At 58.3% G+C, this 20,224-nt stretch overlaps 1 protein-coding gene across 1 annotated transcript in view; it reads left to right on the top strand.

Moving 5' to 3' along the window:
• Positions 1–17,890, top strand: part of SDC3 (syndecan 3) — a 40,649-nt gene extending 22,759 nt beyond the window's left edge. Inside the window, exons 4-7 of the mRNA XM_021097601.1 lie at positions 8,992–9,109; positions 9,629–10,242; positions 12,356–12,647; positions 13,894–17,890. Of these exons, the coding sequence (XP_020953260.1) occupies positions 8,992–9,109; positions 9,629–10,242; positions 12,356–12,647; positions 13,894–14,060 (1,191 nt within the window). The 3' untranslated portion in view covers positions 14,061–17,890. The remainder of the gene's footprint in view (positions 1–8,991; positions 9,110–9,628; positions 10,243–12,355; positions 12,648–13,893) is intronic.

Below are 20,224 nucleotides of genomic sequence, written 5' to 3'. Positions count from 1 at the left end.
TGGGTGGCCCCTCTTCCCACAGTAAATGACAACACAGTGGAGGCAGAGTCACCAAGAAGGGACTTTCTAATTCAGACCCTGTAGGTGGTTGGTGTGTGGAGGCCTCGAAGGGGAGGCAGTGTTTGAGCTGCCAGAGCTGCCTGAGCTCATACCTGTCCTGCTGACTGTGGGACCTTGGGTGTCTAGAATAGTGCCGGGTACACAGTAGGTGCTTAATAAATACTGCATGTCCTGACTTACTGGTGGTGTAGGTGCTGGCTGGCAGAACTGGAAATGGGTCTTCCAGGAAGCGGGAAGAGCATGTGCAAGGCCTGGAAGGCATCCACAAAGGATTCAGTGTGAGAAGAGTGGGTGGGGGGTGGGAGGGGCAGCCGGGGAAGGGGGGAGGTGCTCAGTGGGTGGTCCTGCTCTCAGACACAAGCTTGGGGACGGGGATAAATGAGCAGCGTGAGTCAGGGTGAGTCAGGGTGGCTGCGAGGATGATGCCGGAGGGCAGGTGGCTGGGATGGATGGGGCGACCAGGGCTGGTTTTCTCAGAGCAGCGCTGTCATCCTCTGGCCAGGTGTAGGTGACAAGGGTGAGCAGCTGTAGGGTGGCCAGCCTGCACCCCGCCTGGGACAGGGAACTAGGCTGATGGAAGAAGGCAGTGGGTGGGCCAAGCAAGGTGTCTGGGTGCTGGAAGCCAACCGTGGCCGCCAGCGGGTCACTGCGGGGGGGAGGGAGCCGGGCCCTGCCAAGCCGGCTTGTCTGCAGCAAATCGCAGCAACGTAGGCACAGGGCCACCGGGTCTGCCAGCTCCCTCAGAGGCTTTTGTGTTTATTTCCTTTCTGCTGCTCCCTGTTGGAACTCACGACCAGCCCCAGTGGGGTCTCAGCAGAACGCAGGGGCTGCGGAGTTTCAGAGACCGGGGAGTGACAGGGATGGGAACCCAGAAACCTGAACGTGCTATTTCTAATAACCAAGTACTCTGAGTTTATCATAGAACATTTGGAAAATACAAACAGGACCTGAGGGAAAAAATGAAAGACTACCTGTCATCCCACCACTCAGAGAGAGCCTCTGGGAACCTCTAGTAGAATTCAGTGTCTAGAGATACACTTGGGTACCAAGTTCGTTAAAACAGGATTGAGCTCTACTTTTTTTTTTTTTGTAATCTATTTTTTAAACTTGATGATGAAGTCTTAGTAGCCAACATTCATCCAGCAATTCGGTAATCTGTGGGCACATGGCTTCTCCTACCGCAGACCCCACGAGGTGGTGGTTATTATCTTTGTTTACCAGGAAAACCAGGAGAGAGTTATCTACCTGCCCAAGGTCACCCAGGTACCGACTGAGAAACAGACCTGTCAGAATGATCCTGTCATGGCCCTGCTTCACTGCCTCCTGACTGCCAGTGTAGACATTTCCCATGTCCTTGCATATTCTTTGGAACAAATTAAAAAAAAAAAGAAGCCTTTTGTTATGCATTTATGCCTTTTAAGGACCTGATTATAAAGTGTGAATTGGTTAAAACACAGTTATTGATAGCCGCGTGGTGTTCTGTGTCGTAGCTCTGCCCTAAGTTATTTAACTAGTCCCCTGATGCTGGAAATGTAGGTTATTTTCCCCTTTTTGCTCATAAATAATCCTGTCCTGGCTCTCTTTGACCTGAGGGCTGAATTCTTGGACGCCGGGAGTGTCCGAATCAGAAAGCCTCAGAAAGGCGCTGAGAGCACCAAGCAGAAGGTTCATTTCCAAATGGGGCAGCGGAAGTGCAGAGAAGGGGGAGGGGGTTGTCTGGGTCTGGGAGGTGGGGGGCTGGGGGGGCAGTGCTTCTGGGGAGGATGGTGGGAGCCCAGGGGTGGGAAGTGGAGAAGGTGATGGAGGGGCGGGCTGGAGCTGGTGGAACAGGGTATCTATCAGGTAGGGAGGGCTCTGCTATCAGGATGTCCCTGGCAGAACAGCTGGCTGGGATGGGGTGGACGCCAAAGGGTGTTTCCTGCCCTCTCAGCTGCCCGTGTGGAGGATCTGGGGGGCAGGTGTTTGGAATGAGGGCGGTGGGAGCGAATGTGGCTGTCAGTGTGTGTCTGGGCTTCGCTGATTGTTTTTGGGGTGGGGGTGGGCTGTCTAGCGGGCCTTCTCAGCCATTCCTGCTCCTGCTCCTCCCCCAGGCCCTCTGCTCTCTGGGACCTGGGCGCTGGGGGCCCCTGCCCAGCAGATGCCGCCTTCGTGCCCCTCACCCTGCGGCAGCCAGTGAATGTGGCGGGTGCCCAGTTCCCAGCCAGGGCAGCTGTGGACGGCGTGGGGGGGCGGAGACCGTTCCCCCCCCCCCCCCGCCTTCCCGGTCTAGGCTGTCCATTGTGCAGCCCCCTTGGCCGTCCTGCCGCCCAGAGCCTGGCCCCGGCCCACATTCCTGTGGTGATGCTCTGGGTCTCCGGGTTGGAGCTGGTGAGCGTGAGGGGCACGGAGTTCTCACAGGACTGAGGGCCTTTGGGGACGGGCACTGATGAGGATGGAGCCTATGGGGACCCAGAGGGCTCTGTTGAGCCCACCCTGCTTCCGGGAGCTAGTGTGAAGATGCTGTGTGTCTTTGGATAGATCTCTTTACCTCTCTGAGTGCTGCTTGGCAGGCTCATTCCCCACCACCTACCCCTCTGTCCCCTCTCTGAGGCTCAAGCTCCACAGCTGTGAGCAGGGAGCGCCGAACTCACTGATGACTCAGGCCTTCGGGTGAGGTCTGAGGTGGGAAAGTGCCCACAGGGACGCCAGCAAGCCGTTATTGAGTGCCGACTGTGTGCTGGGCAGCAGGAGGGCTTTTGCTGCATCATCTCACTGGACTCTCACAGCCGCTCCATGAAGAAGATATTGTTGTTTAACCAGACAGGCTCAGAGAGGTTAAGTAACTTGGCCAGAGTCACCCAGCAAGTAAGCAGAGCTGGACTTGAACCCCCAGCTGCCTCAGCCGAAAGCAACCACTGCTGACATTGCCTCCAGTCACCGGGAGACTGGAGCCCAAGTCCAGCTGATGTGGGGAGGAAGTGCGGGCAGAATTAATTATACTTGATTTTATTCTTAGTTTTTGCAGCATGATTAGCACTGCACAGGGTGCTGGGCTCCTGGCCCCCCGCCAGCTGACCTAATTTGTGTGTCTGTGCCTGTTTCTGCAACTTGCCCTTCCTCCCCGCCATCCAGCCTCTCCTTTTTTCTCTCTCTGCCTTCTCCCCTGCTGTGTGGCCTTGGCAATGCCACTTAGCCTCTCTGGGCATGAATAGCCTCACCTGCAGCATGGGTGTAATTATTCAGATTCTTTTCCCCTCGAGAGGCTGGTGAGGTTTAAATGAGATAAAATCTTGAGAATTCATAATAGAAACATTAGAGATAGGAACTAACATAATCGAAATATTAACTAAAAGTCATCTCAGCCACATTTATTTATTCAGTTCTCAGTGTTGGGTCCTGTGCTCAGCCCTCTCCCTGCATGGTCTTATTTGGCGCTCATGACAGCTCTGTGAGCCACACGCTATTATCATCACCCCCATTTTACAGATGAGAACACTGAGATGCCGAGCAGTGGTTTGCCTGCTGTCCAGGGGGTAGTGAAGGGAGGAGCTGAGTCATTCTGGCTGGACCTCTGTTACCCTGGAAGACCCCTGATGGGGGTGAGCAGGTGGGGAGGCGCTGGGCATGAGCTACCCCAGCCTTCTCCTGGTCTTGGAGGAGGCTCAGAGGAGGCTGGGGGTGGAAGGAGAGAGGCGGCCTGCTCTGAATGTCCCTCCATACCCGCCTGGCACTCAGAGTGAGTGGCTGAGGAGGGGTGATGGTGGAATTTACTCTCCCGCCCCATTGGCTCTGAAACTCTGGAGAGGGTCACGTTGAGGTGGGGAGGTTGAGCTGGGGGTGGGGACTGTGGTCACACTGGGCCTGATCCCATCAGGGTGGGGAACCTGAGGTGCTTCTTGGGGAAAGGCTGTGGAACAGCTCAAAGTGGGGTGGTGGCAAGAGGGCGGTAAGGGAAAATGGCATGGGGTGTGTCAGTCCATTGGGAAGAGTGCCATGTCCCACCCTGGCATTATGTGTGTGCCTGTACCTACCCCAGAGGAAAAGTGTGCATGGTGTGTGCACCTGGTGCGTGAGTGCGCGCGTGTGTGGAGAGGAGTGGGATGCTGGCATTAGGAGCCTGCTGAGGGGTATCTGAGAGTGGGGCGTTATGGATGGTGCGGTGGGTGCCTTTTCAGGGCCACGTGGGTGGAGCGTGTGGGGCGCAGGAGTAGGTATCTGGGAGCATTTGGGTGTTCGCCATGTGCTGGCGTGTGTGCACGGCTTGTGTGGATGTTGGGTGTGTGGGGATGGTCATTATGAGCTGAGGTTGTTACAGGGGCTCTGAGTCACAGGGGTAGGAATGCTGGATGAGCAGCAGGTTGACAGAGACCCTGGAATGTTAGGAGCAAGGGTTCTAGAGGCCGAGGAGCCATGCTCATGTCTCCATTTTGAACACCAGCCTCAGTGCCTGTATCTGTACAATGGGACTAATAGACCCTGGGAGGCTGTGAAGGCCACGGCGCCGAAGTGCTTCCAGCGCCTGACCTGGGGCAGGGTCTTTGAAGTGGTGGGCAGAGGTCTCTGGAACCCCCAACAACCCTCAGCAGCTCCCTGGGGAGCTGGGACCTTCACCACTGGTGGTGGGGGAAGCAGTAGGCTGGGTGGTGGCTGTGGGGATGGGAGCACGAGCAAAGGTTGTTGACACGTTGTGAGGTTTGCGTCAGAGTCCGAGGGTGTCCCTGCTCTGGGGAGGGTGGGCAGTGGCTTAGGGGATATGCTCGCACCTGGGGAGGGTCGGTGTGCACCAACATGTGGTTATAGGGTCCTGCTGAAGTCGTGTGGGGCATCGTGGGGTGTGTTAGGTGAGGAGAGGGGAGGGGTGCAGGTGTGTGTGTGTGCGCGTGCGTCTCTGTGCAGCTGGGGGCTGGGCGGTAAATGGGTGAGCCTGTCGTATGGTATGTGCCGGGCTGTTGTCTGTGAGCTGTGATGGGCACACAGGTTGGGGTTAGTAAATGGGGATCATGACTCTGTGTGTGTGTGTGTGTGTGTGTGTGTGTGGATGTATTTATCAAGCGCGGGAGGGTGTGTGGTTTACCTGGAGGGGGCACAGTGAGGCTCAGGGGGAGGCCGGCATTTGGTTTCAGTTCTCCTTTAAGGGAATGGCATGGATAATTATGCTAATTATGCATGGAATTATGCAAATAGAGAGGTCATTTGGGGGTCAAAGGCTGTTTGTCACCGTTCTTTTCTGGCACTTGTGACTTCTGAGGCTTTCCCGGCTGCCTCCCAGGCCTGGTTCCCCAACCCCACCCCCTCCTCTCTCCTCTGCACCCCTGTGGTGTTCCTGGGGGAGCCCATGAGCCCTGGCCCCTCCTGGGAGGGATGCAGCTGGCCCTTAGCAGACCTGGGGGGTGCTTGGCAGGATGGCATCCTTGCATCCCACCTGTACCCCACAGGGCTCAGGTGTCCCCGGCATTAAGTTTCCCAGGGTGAACTCAGGGGTGACTGGGTTACGCGCCACCCCCGCCTCCCCTGTCTGGGGGCTGCTTTTTATCTGGAAAGAATGTTCTCTTGGATGCAGGTTTGGAAAATCACTGAGGTGGCCCCTTCCCCAGCTTTGTCTGATGAGCGTGAGGCTAAATTAGGATGTGAGAGAATTCTCTCCCTTCGCCTCCCACTCTCGCCTTCCCTTTCTCTCGCGCACCGCACCGAGTCCTCCCTCCCCTCCCTCCTCCCTGTTGTCCCCACCCCCAGTGCCCCTCTGACCCCTGGCTTCCCTCTGTCCTTGCATCTCTGTCCCCAGCCAGTGTCTCCCCCTCCCCCTCCCTGTCATCCTCTCTGTTCCTCCATGTCACTCCCTCTCCTGCCCACCCCCCCATCTCTATGGGGAGCTGGAGCTCCTGGTCCTTAGCATGGAGGAGATGGTCGTCATGGTAACGGTTGTCATGTGGATGGCTACTGAGCTGGGGATGAATAGTAGCTAGGTGAGAGCTACCTGAGTGGAGGCTGATGGGTTCACAGGAGGCTCCATACTTGTCTCTGAGCCTCAGAACCACACAGCATGCTCCCCCATCTCGTCCCCTCCCCCTAGACATGTGCCTATTAGTACCCAAAGGCATGCCAACCTGCGGTACCTCTCTGTGGCTGCCTTTAGGTGAGTGTATGTCAGGGTGTGTCTCTGTGTCTTCTTTCTGTATCTCTGGGGGTGTCATTTCCAGGGTCTGTGTGGCTTTGTGGGGGTGTGTTTGGATGTATTTATCAAGCATGGGAGGGTGTGCGGTTTACCTAGAGGGGGCACAGGATCTGTGCCAGCCCTTCTGGGAGGGAGCAGGGTGCTAGGGGCTGGTGTGTGGTGCTGGTCACCAAGGAATCATCAGGACTCCTTGTTTTTCGGCCCCCCGCTTACCCCAGTTTGGGGTCTCCAGGGACCAAAGACTTCTTAGCCCTCCTCCTCCCAGTTAAAGGGCTTCCAACCTTTCCTGGGCTGCCTGGAAGGCTGGAAAGACCTGGATGGCCCTGCTTAGGAGAAGCAGTCAGAGCCCCGTCCCTGCTCAGTCCTGAGCCTGCTGCTCGACTCTGGCTTCAGGCTGCTTGCCTAAGAATGGAGCCGAAAGTCTCCAAGGGAGCCCAGCTTAAGCTGGGCCAGGCTGTAGAAGCTGGGAGTGTGGGAGCTTCTAGCCCCCTCACCTTGGGTCCTGGGGATTTGTCCTTCTGGGAAGTGGGAGCAGAGATGGGAGCTGGGGGGAGTTGCAGGGTAGCTGCTCTGAGCTCCTGAAATGTCTAAAACGGAGGAAGACCCAGCAATTAGTCACGGAGCAATTACTCTAATTGTTCCACTCCATGACTCACTGGTAGCAAGTAAATACTGATTAATTCATTACTTTGAGCGTGTGTGTGTGTGTGGGGGGGTAACCGGGTGTGGTGGGGGGAATCTCCTGGCTCCCTGCCCTGGCCTCCTGCCCTGCCTGGCCCGGGTAGGGCTTTGGAGCAGGTGGTCGAGGCTTGGGGCTGGAAGCCAGGACTGGGGTCCTCTCTAGCTCAGGAGGAACTCTAGGAGGGGGCCTGTCGGGGTGGGAGAGGCAGAGGCAGAGAGTGGTGCTCATCCAGCCGCTCTCCCGCTCACACGGCTCCCCACATCAGTCAGGCAGTGCAGATGCCCCGACTCCATCTCAGAACCGCTGAACCGCCTTTTCCCCATATTCTGGTGTGCAGTCAGAATTTTAAAAAGTGACCAGTTTCCAAGAGAAATGTCATCGCCTGAATGCTGAGAGCCTAGGTTGGCCCCTCCCCAACCCCAAATCTGGTCTGCCTCTGCCCCGTCTGATCCGGTCCTAGGAATTAATTATTCACATCCTCCACTTCCTAGCCAGCCCCTGAACAGATGCTTCCTGCTCCCTACTGTGTGTCTGACACCACACTGTCCTGCCTCCACTGGGGTCTAGTTTAGTGGGAGTGGGCGCAGTCATGGAGAAAGTATCTACTCCAGCAAATACACAAGCAAAGGTATATAGACAAGCAGTGAGGGGCGTAAATTCAGATGCGGAGGATGCTCCGAAGGATCAAAGTAGGAGGGCTGCTCGGAAGAAGTGACAGGGGAGCAGGAGTTAGGTGATGGGATATTGGCGGGTGAGGGGAAGAGTGTGGAGGGAGCAGCCTGAGTGGAAGAGGTGGGAGAGACCAGGCATGTTCAAGGACAGATAGGGGCCTGGTGGCCGGAATCCAGGGATGGTAGGGGTTCCAAGGAGCCTGGATAAGGCCACCAGACCCAGCTCGGAAGGTGTGCTGTGTACTGTTCTTCCCCACCTCGGAGCCTTCACTTATTCCGTTCCCTCTGCTTGAGATGCCTTTTCTCTGTCTATGTCAGCTGTTTAAGACCAAGTGCTAATCCTTCAGACCTGAGCACCAGGTCATCTTTCTCTGAAAGCTCTCAGGGGGCAGGGACTGTAGCTGGGCTCAGTCTGGACCCAGGGTCACAGGTGTGGTGGGGTTTGTGCTCTGGTCCTAGATGTCCTTAGTGCTGGCTCTCAGCCCGGGGTTGCATTGGGGAGGGGTGTTCCAGTCCCAGGAGCCACAGCATCAGGCCCCCCTAGGTTCTGATTCGGGGAGGAATCTTGGGCCTGGTGAGCTTGGCCCTAGAGGAGCCCCCAGGAGACCCTTGTGGCAGAGGTGGAAGTGGCATCTGGGCCCTGAGTTGACTCTGGACTTTGAGATACCCTGGGGGGAGGTAGAGACAGAGGGGCTGACTTTTTCTTGGGGAGGACCCAGGACCAGGGCTGGAGCGCACCTCCCTTCTCTCTCTCCCCCCCTTATCCAAGATGCTTCCCACCCAGAGCCCCAAAGCTCCCCAACACTCATGTCTAGCTGATGGAACTAACTGCCCTGCCTTTGGGGTTTTGGGGTGTCACACTTTGGGTCCCTAGTAGAGTCTGAATCTCACCATATCACATGCGCACTGGTGACCTGGGGCAATGGGGCCCTAGTCCTGTCCTCTCTGTGGAAGGAGGCAGATGGTTCTGGCCACACCGAGGGTAAGGCTGACCTGTGTTGAGCACCTGCTGCTTTGAGGCGTGCTCAGCAGGTTGGCACACTGCATGCTCCCAGCCACGGGCAAGGCCGGTGCTATCCACGTGTAACGAGTGAACTGAGGCCTGGAGAGACTGAGTCGGTGAGGAAGCCAGGACTCCAATCCAGCATTCTGGCTCTAACTCCAGTTCTGCCAGGAGATGAGGGAGTGACGGGGTCCCTTGTGGCGGCCATCAGGCAGGAAGGTGGCGTGGCTGCCCTGGGCTCTGGGAGGGTGGGAAGTGGCGATCAGGCCCACCCCGGCTCTCTGTCTACCCCCTCAGAGACTGTATCTGATGCCTTCCCTTTGTTGTCACTTGGCCCATGAGAGCATCTCTTGTTCTGCTGGGCATATCCTGGCTGCTGGCCTCAAGTGCTGAGCCCTGTGCCCGAACTCTGCCCTCCCCCCAGGCTCAGCGCTGGCGCAGCGAGAACTTCGAGAGGCCCGTGGACCTCGAGGGCTCCGGGGACGACGACTCCTTCCCGGATGATGAGCTGGACGACCTGTACTCGGGCTCGGGCTCGGGCTGTGAGTACTTCCCTCCCTGTTCCTGTGTGTGTTGCGTTGGCAGTGCCCCTCTGCCTCCCATGTCTGAGGCTCTGGTGGCAAGAAAGAGGAGCTCATGCAGGCTCACGTAAATCGGGGTGGGGGGTAGAGGTGGGGGAGATCAGGCAGGGGCAGCTCGTGGACCTCAAGGCCTCAGGCCCCAGTACCCCTACCTCCCCACCGTTTCTGTCTGTGCTTCTGTTTCTGTGAGTGCTGCTTGGGTCACCCTCCTGGTGTTGTCCGGGAAGACTTCCTGGAAGAGGTGGTCCCTTAGAAGTTTGGGCTAGGCAGAGAGGAGCTGGGGAACCGCCCCTAGCCATCGGCCAACTGGTAACCTGTGGCCAGACAGTGCCTTTCCTCCTTTCCCGCATCTTGTCCTGGGATAACGATGCAAAGGGCGAGGGTTGGGAGTCCCCATCGTGTGGCCATTGCTTACCCGGGGTCCTCGTGCCCCTCAAATCACGCAGCTCCCTAGCTCTCTCCTCTCCCCCACCCCCTCAGTCTTTGAGCAGGAGTCGGGCATTGAGACAGCCATGCGGTTCAGCCCAGACGTGGCCCTGGCAGTGTCCACTACACCCGCGGTGCTGCCCACCATGGACGTCCAGCCTGTGGGCACACCCTTCGAAGAGCTCCCCACGGAGCGCCCTACCCCGGAGCCAGCCACCAGCCCCCCACTAGTGACAGAGGTCCCAGAAGAGCCCAGCCAGAGAGCTACCACCATCTCCACTCCTACGGCCACCACTGCTGCCACAACCACAGGAGCCCCAACTGTGGCCACGGTGCCTGCCACTGTGGCCACTGCCGCCCCCAGTATCCCCGCAACCCCCCCTTCCACGGCCACCACCTCTGGCGTAAGGACCACCGGCCTATGGAGGCTTCTGCCTCTTCCACTGACCACGGCAGCCACAGCCAGGGCCACCACCCCAGCGGTGCCCTCACCTCCTACCACGGTGGCGGTCTTGGACACAGAGGCCCCAACACCCAGGCTGGTCAGCACAGCTACCTCCAGGCCCAGGGCCCTTCCCAGGCCGGTGACCACCCAAGAGCCTGACATGCCTGAGAAGAGCACCCTGCCCCTGGGAACCACTGCCCCTGGACCCACGGAGGTGGCTCAGGTGAGCTGGTTGGGAGAGTTTGGGAGTCAGAGCAGAGGAGGGGGGTCCGGCCTGGCGGGGAGGATGGAGCTGGGCAGAGGCGAGCCAGGTGGGGAGGGGGAGAGGTGTGAAGCTGGGGGGCCAAGGCTGGGGATGGGCCACAGGGTGAGGACAGAGGGTGAGGTGGGTGGCGACACAAGAGGGACCAGGCCCCGGTCTTCAGATGTTGGGACAAGATGCTGACGAGGAAGGAGCTGGTCGAATGGGAGTGTTGCAGGGGGGAGGGCCTGGGGTGCTGGTTAACAGCACAGAAGCAGGAGCCAGGTGGCCCGGGTCAGAACGCCTCCATTGCCAGACGCCTACAGGAGGTCCTGGACCCTTCTTCTACTTTCCTTCCCTTACCTGCGAAAAGGAGCACATTCTAGAATGCCAACGGGAGGGTGGTGAGGATTACGTTTCCTGCCACATCCAAATGCTAAGAACAGTGCCTGGCAATTCCAAGCACACGGGAGGCCTCACTTGGGTCATTGTCATCTCCATGCCCGTGCTTGTGATTGTTATTAGCTGTCCGAGGGTGACTGAGAGCCGGTGATATGAGAGGGATACTGCAGCTCACGTGGGTGGCAGGCTTGGTGCCGAACACGTGACCTGTGCCCTCTCCTCTCACCCTCACACCTGTCCCGGGGTGTGGCACAGCAGCCCTCCTCCTTTAAAGGTGAGGCCACGTCCCAAGGCTTCACAGCCAGCAATGGCAGGGTCAGGATTTGAACCCTGAGGTCAGCTCCAGAGCTCGGGTGTGTGTGTGTGAGAGTGTGTGTGGGTGTTTGGGGTATTAGGGATGGGGTGGGAGGCTATATGGAAGAGAATGAGGATGTAAGGAATGCCAGGATGGGGGGGATCAAGAAATGGGAGAAGGAGCCTGGTCCCTGCCAGGTGTGCTGGGCAAGGAGGGATGTCGTGGCATTGGCAGGGGTGTTAAAGCCCTTGGCAGCTGCCTCACAGAGGAGGGCGCTCAGGCTATGGAGCTACCTTCCTGGGTCAGCATCAGCCCCTCCGATCCCTTAGCCAGTCCTGGCAGGACGCAGGCCCTGATCTCAGCGCCTCTGAGCAGTTGGGGCAACCTGGTGTTTCTCAGATGTTTGGCATGCAGGCGGGGGACACAGGGCTGGGCCACGGAGACCAGGTGGCTGGTGCGGCCTCTGCACATGGCCTTTCCTCGGCCCAGACACCAGGCCTGCTCTCTCCATGCCCACCCGTAAAGCAGCTCCATCCCTGCTGTGACCCCAGCTCTGGTCCTGTCTCCATGTGGTGGGAGCCATCGAGATTTGCCGTGCTCTTGGACTGACCTCCAGGCTAAGGGACTCGGGGCTGCCTCAGGCACATGGATCCAAGGATGCAGCACCCAGCTGTCCCCAACTAGCAGTCCCTGACAGGAATCCCCTAAGGATTGTTACAAAGGCAGCTAGAGAAGGAAGTGATGGAGACAGGATGGGGACCAGGATGTGAGAACAGAGGCAGAGCAGTGGAGTGGTTGGGAACACAGCATCTGGAGATTTTAGTTCTGCTTCTGCTGCTCACTAGCTGTGTGTCCTTGGGCAACTCCCTTAACCTCTCTGAGCCTATTTCCTACTCTGTGTGTTTTTTTTTTTTTTTTTTTTGTCTTTTCTAGGGCCACACCTGCGGCATGTGGAGGTTCCCAGGCTAGGGGTCGAATCGGAGCTGTAGCTGCCGGCCTATACCACAGCTACAGCAATGTGGGATCCAAGCTGTGTCTACAACCTACCCCACAGCTCACAGCGACACCAGATCCTTAACCCACTGAGTGAGGCCAGGGATCGAACCTGCAACCTCATGGTTCTTAGTTGGGTTCGTTAACCACTGAGCCACGATGGCAACTCCTATTTCCTACTCTCTAAATGAGGGGTAGTAATACCTCCTTTATGGGGATATTGTTGAGGATAAATTGCCCGCGAGGTGCTCAGCACAATGCCTGGCGCATGGTGAGTGCTTTGTGAGTGTTAGCCCTGCCCAGGGAAGTGCAGTGGTGGTAGCGGCCTTGTATCCATGTGTGTGGCTGCCCTGTGGCAGGAGGTGCTGGGGCCTGGCTCCTGAGCTCATGCTACCCTCCCTACAGACCCCAACTCCAGAGTCCTTCCTGACCACCATCCGGGATGAGCCGGAGGTGCCAGTGAGCGGGGGACCCAGCGGGGACTTTGAGCTGCCAGAGGAAGAGACCACACAGCCAGACACAGCCAATGAGGTAGTGGCCGTGGGTGGAGCTGCGGCCAAGCCATCGCCTCCCCCCGGGACACTGCCCAAGGGTGCCCGCCCAGGCCCCGGCCTCCTGGACAATGCCATCGACCCAGGCAGCTCGGCAGCTCAGCTGCCCCAGAAGAGCATCCTGGAGCGGAAGGAGGTGCTCGTAGGTGAGACTTGGGGCCTGGGAGGACCCCGGAGGGAGCAGCTGGTGGGGCTGCACTTACCCTCTAGGAACCCCGGCGGCGGGGGGGGGGGGGCGGTCAGGGTGTGGGCTTCTTAGAAGCCTAGTTTCCTAGGAAGGCAAAGCGTGGGACTTGGGGACCCTAGGGCCCATCCTCTGGTTCCTTCTCTGGACTTCTCTGTCCCAGGGTCTGACCCTGACTTCATCCTACCCGCAGCACTTTCCTCAGTACCCGCTGACCCCTCCTCAGACTCTGCCCTTGACCCTTGCTTCCCTGGGCCATGCTGGTTGACCCTTCCTGGCCCTCACCCCCTGGATCCTAATCTCTGACCCCATCCCTTGCTTGACTTGCTCCCAGCCTTGATGCCAGTCCTGAGGGCCAGCCCTGGCCACATTTCCTGAAGAGTCTCTGGACTCATGGTCCAAACCCTGCTCCCCACTTAAGAGCAGTGCGGCCTCAGGAGGGTCCTTCACTGCCCCCAGTCTCCCTTCTCCTCATCCGTAGAACAAGGATAATCATTCTGCACTTAATGAATTCTCGGTGCTCATCTGTTCCTATGCGAACTCTTCTGCAGTGAGGATGTGGCCTAGTTTAGGTGGAAGTTTTTTCTTTTTTTTCTTTTGTCTTTTTTCCTTTTCTAGGGCCGCTCCTGCAGCATATGGAGCTTCCTAGGCTAGGGGTCTAATCAGAGCTGTAGCTGCCGGCCTACGCCAGAGCCACAGCAATGCGGGATCCCAGCCGCGTCTGCAACCTACACCACAGCTCACGGCAATGCCAGATCCTTAACCCACTGATCGAGGCCAGGGATTGAACCTGCAACCTCATGGTTCCTAGTCAGATTCATTAACCACGGAGCCACGACGGGAACTCCTGGAAGTTTCTTCTTTCCTGAGGGTATGTAAAATCCTGGAGCACCTCCCAACAAATGGCACCTCACATTTGATGAGGACCATAGCACAGCACCTCCCTCATGGCACTGGGTGGAGATTCTGTGCCTTCCTGTGTGTTAGGTCACTAGAACAGGGCCACGCTTCAGTGGGCTGTAAATGGTGGCCAGCGCTGGTGTTTTAGCATTGACTCCAGGCTTCACTCCAGCTCTGGTTCCAGGCTGGATATTCCTAGCCCTCTCCCAACTCTTGTCCCACCCTTCAGGGCCCTCTGCCCTTTCCTCAGGCTCTGGGCTCACCCTCGCCTGCCTCTGGCCTTTGACCTCTGCCCTCTTCCTCCACAGCTGTGATCGTGGGCGGGGTGGTGGGGGCCCTCTTCGCCGCCTTCCTGGTCACTCTGCTCATCTACCGCATGAAGAAGAAGGACGAGGGCAGCTACACGCTGGAGGAGCCCAAGCAGGCAAGCGTCACGTACCAGAAGCCTGACAAGCAGGAGGAGTTCTATGCCTAGTGGAGCCACAGTGCCTCCCTGTAGCCGCAGCAGCACCCTTCTGCCCAGTCCCTAGCCTGGCACTACCAGCCCCAGCCTGGGACTGGGCCTGGGAGGCAACCTGGCCCCAGTTCATCTCCGCCACCCTCCCAAGGTCTGCCTAGACTGCCAGCCTCACACAGCTCTTCCCCAAGGGACAGGGGGCACTGCCATCTGCCCCAGACTGTGCCCTTATGAGCTCATCACTTGTTTTCCCCCCCGACCACCAGCCTGGGGCTTCAGGACCTCATGTCAGATGGACAGGAGGAAGGAAGCTCCTGATTGGCTGGTGGAAGAAGGGGTGGGGCTTGAGCCCTAACATGGCCCCGCAGGGCTGCCTGAGGTTTCTTTCGAGGGGCAGAGAAGCACGCAGGCTAGCTTCCAGGACAAGCCTTTGGCAAGCTCAGCCCTCGAAATCTTTGAGACACTGCAACCTCCTGCCCCTGTCCCAGGTCCCCTCTCTGCCTGGGTGAGAGGGTACCCCTCACCACCAGCCTGTTTTGTCCTGGTCTCTGGGGTTGTTGGGTCATTTTTCCTCATCCTTGCCTGATCCCCATGCACCCACAGGCTTCACCTCCTTCCCAGTCTGCCCCCAAGGTATTGGCTTCTCAAGAGTGCCCTGGCAGCCTCTGGTGAGGAGGGGCTGGGGTGCTTGGACCTCCTTCTCCCAAGACACCACCTCCACTGTGGTCGCACATATCGTCACACACAAAGACAGAAGCACGCAACGACAAAATCGTATGCAATCTTGACCACCCAGCCAAATGAGACATGTCACGTACACACACATCCTTCCAAAGATGCTTATTCTCGTGCGTTTCTCATGTGCCCCCCCTCCGATGCTATGACAATGCAAGTCACTAGTCATCACCCAGTGGTGACGGCATGGCCTCCTTCCGTCTCTGCCACCTTCCCCCATGCCCCACCCCCACACACTCCAACATCACACACGTTGTCTCCAGCCATCAGGCTACTGAGGAGGGTGCAATTAGACTGGAACAATCAGCCCATATTGGGTCCCCTGAGTCACCCCATCACACTCAGCCCTCACAACACCTGCACCAGCCACATTGCCACCAACCCCCGGGAGTCAGCCACAATCCCACGTGGATGCACACAGTCTCACCCACACAACCCTGCTTTCACACTGGAGGAGGACGGGTGGACCCCCACCTTCCCTGGAATTAAGTGCGGTGCGGGGGACGTCGCCACAACCCTCCCCCCGCCCCCGCCCCCTGCAGGACGTTGCACACCCTCTGGCCCGGCCTCACCCTGCCTGCTCCCTTCCAGTCTGTAGTCTGCAAAGGGCTTGGTTCGGGGCCAGTCCCCGCTTACAGAGGAAGGCAGGCTGCTTCCTGGAATTCGGCCTTAGGCTGGGGGAGGAGGCTTGGGTCTCCCAGGACCAAAGGCCCAGGGAGGGGAGTGGGTGTGCTATGGGGCTCCTGGTCTCCCTTCGTCCCCCTCCTGCCCTGAGTGAGGGGGCTGACTCTGCCTCCCAGGACACAAGTCTCCAAAGTGCCTGTGAGGGTGGGCCCTGCGCCCAGGCCCTCGGTACCCTCTCCCTTCGGCCTCCCCAGGCCCACCTCAGCCCCGGCCCTGGGCCCTCCCAGGCGCCCTCCGGTGGACACCTGCCCTTGACTGTGACCAAACAACCTGGCGCATCTGGTGGCAGCCGGAAGCAGCCCTTCCAGACGCACCACCCCAGGCCTCACCACCCCAGGCCGAGGGCTGTGGGCAGGCGGGGTGGGCGTGTCAAACACCCCGACTCGCCTCCCCTTCTTTATTACCCTTACAAGTGGGGCCACTTATGTAGATATTTTAAATGTGGGGTCACAAATCTCCTCCGGGGGAGTGGGCTTTGTGGGGGCTCTTGGAGCCGAGGGGTGTGGTCTGAGTTGTGATTGGCTGGGGCTCACCCCCCACCCCTTGCCCACAACCCAGGTTAAAATCAAGAACCCAGGTTTTATTTCTGTTCCCTTTTCAAGACTTGCTGGCTGGCAATAGGCTTCCGCAGGGTGAGAGCTGGGGGTGCCCGAGGCGCTGAGGGTGAGGGTCCGGGGAGCTTCCCCAGCCTGGGTTTTCCACTCTCTTGCTTCCAGCCTGGGGCTCCGTCTTTGAGACCCAAAGGTCCCCTGGGCAGGGCCTGGAGGCCTGTGAGGAACCCAGCCGGTCCGAGACTTTGAGGGGGGCAGGAGCAGGGAGAGGCATCCTGGGCCCAGGATCCGAGGGGGGTGACCTGGCCTCCGTCACTGGGCGGGCACGGAAGGGCTGGGGAGAGACCAAAATCCCAGTCTCTCCCCGCCCTGCTCCCTGGCAGGATGCTGTCTCGGGGCAGCAGCTCGGGTGAGACGGCCTGGGCTGGCCGAGGCTGAGAAGCCAGGGAGCACAGAGAGAGAATCTGGACCCCCCTAGGAAAGCCCCAGGATGCTGGGACTAGGGTATGAGACCCAGCAGTGGGTGCAGCCTGCGCGTGGAGCCCAGCCCAGGACAGCTGAGTGGGACACGGGCTGGCTGGAGGGACCGGGTGGCTCCAGCCTGACCCCAGCAGGCCCGACTCCTCACATTCTATGGGCTGGAGCCTAATGTGAGGCCTGGGGGTTTGCCTCCTGGCACTGGCTTCTTCTCTTTGTCTGAGGTGGGAGGCCGAGGACCTCGTTCACAGCCTGGATGAGTCAAATGTCCAGGCTTTGTATTCACGAGGTTTAACACAGACCCATCAGCCCAAGTCCGCAGGGCAGTCGGGCAGCAGGCGGTGAAAAGGACGAGCTGGAGCTCTCCTAGGTGCAGTGTGGGTGCAGGCCTCACCCTGCCTGGGCACGTGTGTGATGCGTGCAAGTCCTGCCCAAATAGGTCCCCAGCCACCCTGGCGCGCCTGGGGACGCATCCTGTGGGGCCCGGGCCTTGTGAGGAATGCGGCCAAGTCCAAAGCAAGAGGGAGCTTGTGTGCTAGACACTGGCCAGGGCCACCCCTCCTTCCCCTGCTGTGACTTCTAGAGCCCAGGCTCTGTCTCCTCAGCGGGCTGGAGTGGGGTCCCTCTCCTGAAGGGTTCATCCCCTTGATTGCTAGAAGCAGTGGGTGGTCACCAGAGCTGGGCCGGGCAGGTCAGCAGGCAGTGGCTTGGGGCGCTCAGCCCAGACCGCCCCTGGGGTTGGCAAAGCCACCTGTCCAGGCCTCCAGGCCGGGGCTCTTGGGACAGGAGTTGCTTGGGCCTCCTCGGTGTTCCTGGATTTCTTCTGACAGCCACCACCCTGGACTTGCTTCCCCAGGCCTCCCGCCTGTAAATAGAAGCCCACAAACTGTGTACAGATTTACAGAGACGCCGAGGCCGGGCCCCAGAGTCTCCATCTAAGGGCTGATGGCCCCAGCATCCCCCCGGGCGCCCACCAGGCAGCTCAGCGCACCGGCCGCAGCGTGGCGAATGCATGTAAATATTTTCTGTAGGCAGCGCGGCTCCAGGGAGCCCCCTGAAGACAGTGCCCCTCCCGTGCGTCCTTTTTCCTGTACAGAACCCTGCCTGGGATTGGGGGGCGCGTGCCCTTCCCTCCCCGAGGCTTCCTTGCCCCATCCCTCCCCCATAACCTGTTTATTAACCATACCTGTCCTAAGTTCATGGCCAAAACTTTAAGAAAAAGCGGTGGAAAAAGAAACCAAGGCACCTGCCCCGTGGCGGGCGCTTACTGTCCCAGCCTTGCGAAGGAACTGTTTGGGGTTTTGTTTTTTGTTTTTTTTTTTGGTTAATTGATTTTTTGTTTTTTAACACTTCCCGTGCTGTGCCCATTTATAAGAGGAAATAAAATTAAGCTGAACTGATGCACTGTGGTCAGAGTGTGAGATCCACGTGGAGGGGGTCACTTGGGGAGGGGCAGCCCCCGGTCCCGCTTGGGCCTCAGCCACATTCCCCTTTAAAAGAAATTGAGAACCAGGCAAGGACCACTGACCGACAACCCCTCGTGGGAACCGTTATGGTAAAAGCTGCTCTTAGTTGAGAGTGTTCGGGAAACCACGGAACTGACTGTGGCGAGGCTGAGTGGGGGCTGCGGTTGGGCAGGGGCCAGGCCGTGGTGGTGTTGGGGCCCTGTGGTCCACCCCCAGGGGAAGAACTGTGGTTTCAGGCCACAAGGAGAGAATCTTGGGGCCGCAGGATGTCAGAGTCAGACTGGCCGTGGTGAGATCTGAAGGGCCTGGTTTCAAGCCCAGGTGAAGTTTCCTGGCTCTGACTCTGGAGACACTGCTTGGCTTCTCTGAGCCTCGGTCTTCTCACCTGAGAATGGGCCCTGATGCTTCTGGGCTGAGTTGGCGTCTGAGGCCCCTGGGTTTGGTACAAGATCCCACCCCTTCCACCTTCCCCCAACCCTCAAGTTTCTTGAGTGTCAACTCTGCGCCTGTGCTTAGAATTGGGAGCACGAAGAGTCACGGAAACAGACCAATGATGAGAGCTTATGACTGGCTAATGACGCTGGTCTGGGTGGAGTGTCTTTCCTCCTCAGCCCCCACCTCCAACCCCCGCCCCCCGTCCCACCCTGCAGCATATCTGTCACTGCCAGAGAGTTCAAGGACAGAGCTCTGAGGCCTGAGTCCTCACTGTGCGGCCTCAGACGACATGTCCCCAGATCATCTCAGGCTGCACGGCTATAAGATGGGGTGCAGGGGCCAGCTTTGCCACATCGAGCATCTCACAGAACGCCGGGCCCCAGTTAGAAGCCTGCTATGGTGTGAGGGTGGTTTTGCCACCAGTCAAGTCCCAGCTCCTGATGTGGTCCCTCTCCCAGGAAGCTTTGGGAAGTTAATTCCATCCTCTCTGAGCTCCTCCAGCCTATGGTTATTGCCCTCCTGCAGGGGTCCCTTACCACCTCATTTGAATTCAAGGGTGGTGCATTGTATTGTATTCTTAGCCTGGAAGGGTAGAAAGAGTCTGATCTTGGAGTCAAGCGGACCCAGCTGTGTGCCGTTGGGCACAGTGCTCCACCTCTCTGAGCCTGTTGCCTCCCACGCAAATGTGGACAGCAAAGCTTGAGATTTGGAGACTCTTGTGAGGCTTAAATGAGATAACATGTTGAAGGCAACTAGCATGGAGCTTGGCAGGTGTGGCAGCTGCCAACTGCTGGGCCTCCCTCCCTCCTTGTAGCGTCAGGTCTTTTTTTTGGGGGGGGGTCTTGATGGCGGCATGCAGAAGTTCTGGGGCCAGGGGTTGAACCCGCACCACAGCAGGGACCTGAGCTGCTACAGTGACAATGCCAGATCCTTAATCCACTGAGCCGCACGGGAACTCCCCATAGCACCCATCTTTTAACAGGAAAACCTTCATTCAAATGCCAACTCCACCACTTACTAGTTATGGGACCTTGGGCAAGTTATTCAAACTCACAGTGCTCTGTCTCCAAACCTGCAGATTGGGGTCAGTAGTAGTCCCTGCCTCATATGCATGAGGCTCAGAACCATGTCTTGGGTACAGTGGGTGTTGTTTAACTGTGGGCTACTATTCTTTTTGTTGTTGTCATTACTTCATTATTATTGGGATTACCTTCAGGGTCCAGCCTGCTGCTTAGGGAATGAGTAAAGGACGGGGAATCTGGGGAGAAGTCAGAATGCTGGGTGTCAGTTCATGTGTGAGTTCTGACTGAGGCTTAGTGAGAACCAAGGCTGATGCCTGGAAATCATCCATGTAGGTTGTGCAGATGGGCTGGGCTGGGCTGGGAGTTGGAGCATTTCTCCCGGGGCGGGGGGGGCGGGGGGCGGCCCTTGGCCCAGGGATGCGCAACAAACAGAGGGGGAAGAAGAAAGAATAGCTGATTGTTTCCCGAAGCCCAAGAGGTCACAGCCGCCTGCCAAGCTGCCAAGAACAGAGCGTGCTCAGCTTCCGAGGGCCGCCCACCCTGTCTCTGCCGGCCTGAGGGTGGGCTCAGGGGCAGGCCGAGGGTCCAGATTTATCACCATCCAAGCTGCAAGCCTTATCCAGGCTTGGGGAGGAAGGAGGCTGGGCCAGAGAGCAGACAGCTAAAGTGTTGGGGGCGAGGCACCGGCTGCCGGGCATCGCAATGACGCAGGCTCTTCTCACGTTATCTCCTTTCAGCTTCGTGCAGGTTTGGCCTCCTGGCTGGTGTTTTGCAAATGAAGAAATTGAGGCTCAGAGAGCAGAAACCTGAGG

The sequence above is a fragment of the Sus scrofa genome, chromosome 6 (genome assembly GCF_000003025.6).
Source record: "Sus scrofa isolate TJ Tabasco breed Duroc chromosome 6, Sscrofa11.1, whole genome shotgun sequence".
NCBI classification, from domain to species: Eukaryota; Metazoa; Chordata; class Mammalia; order Artiodactyla; family Suidae; genus Sus; species Sus scrofa.
Note: the sequence above shows the minus strand (reverse complement) of the source record. Positions and strands in the feature narration are given on the sequence as shown.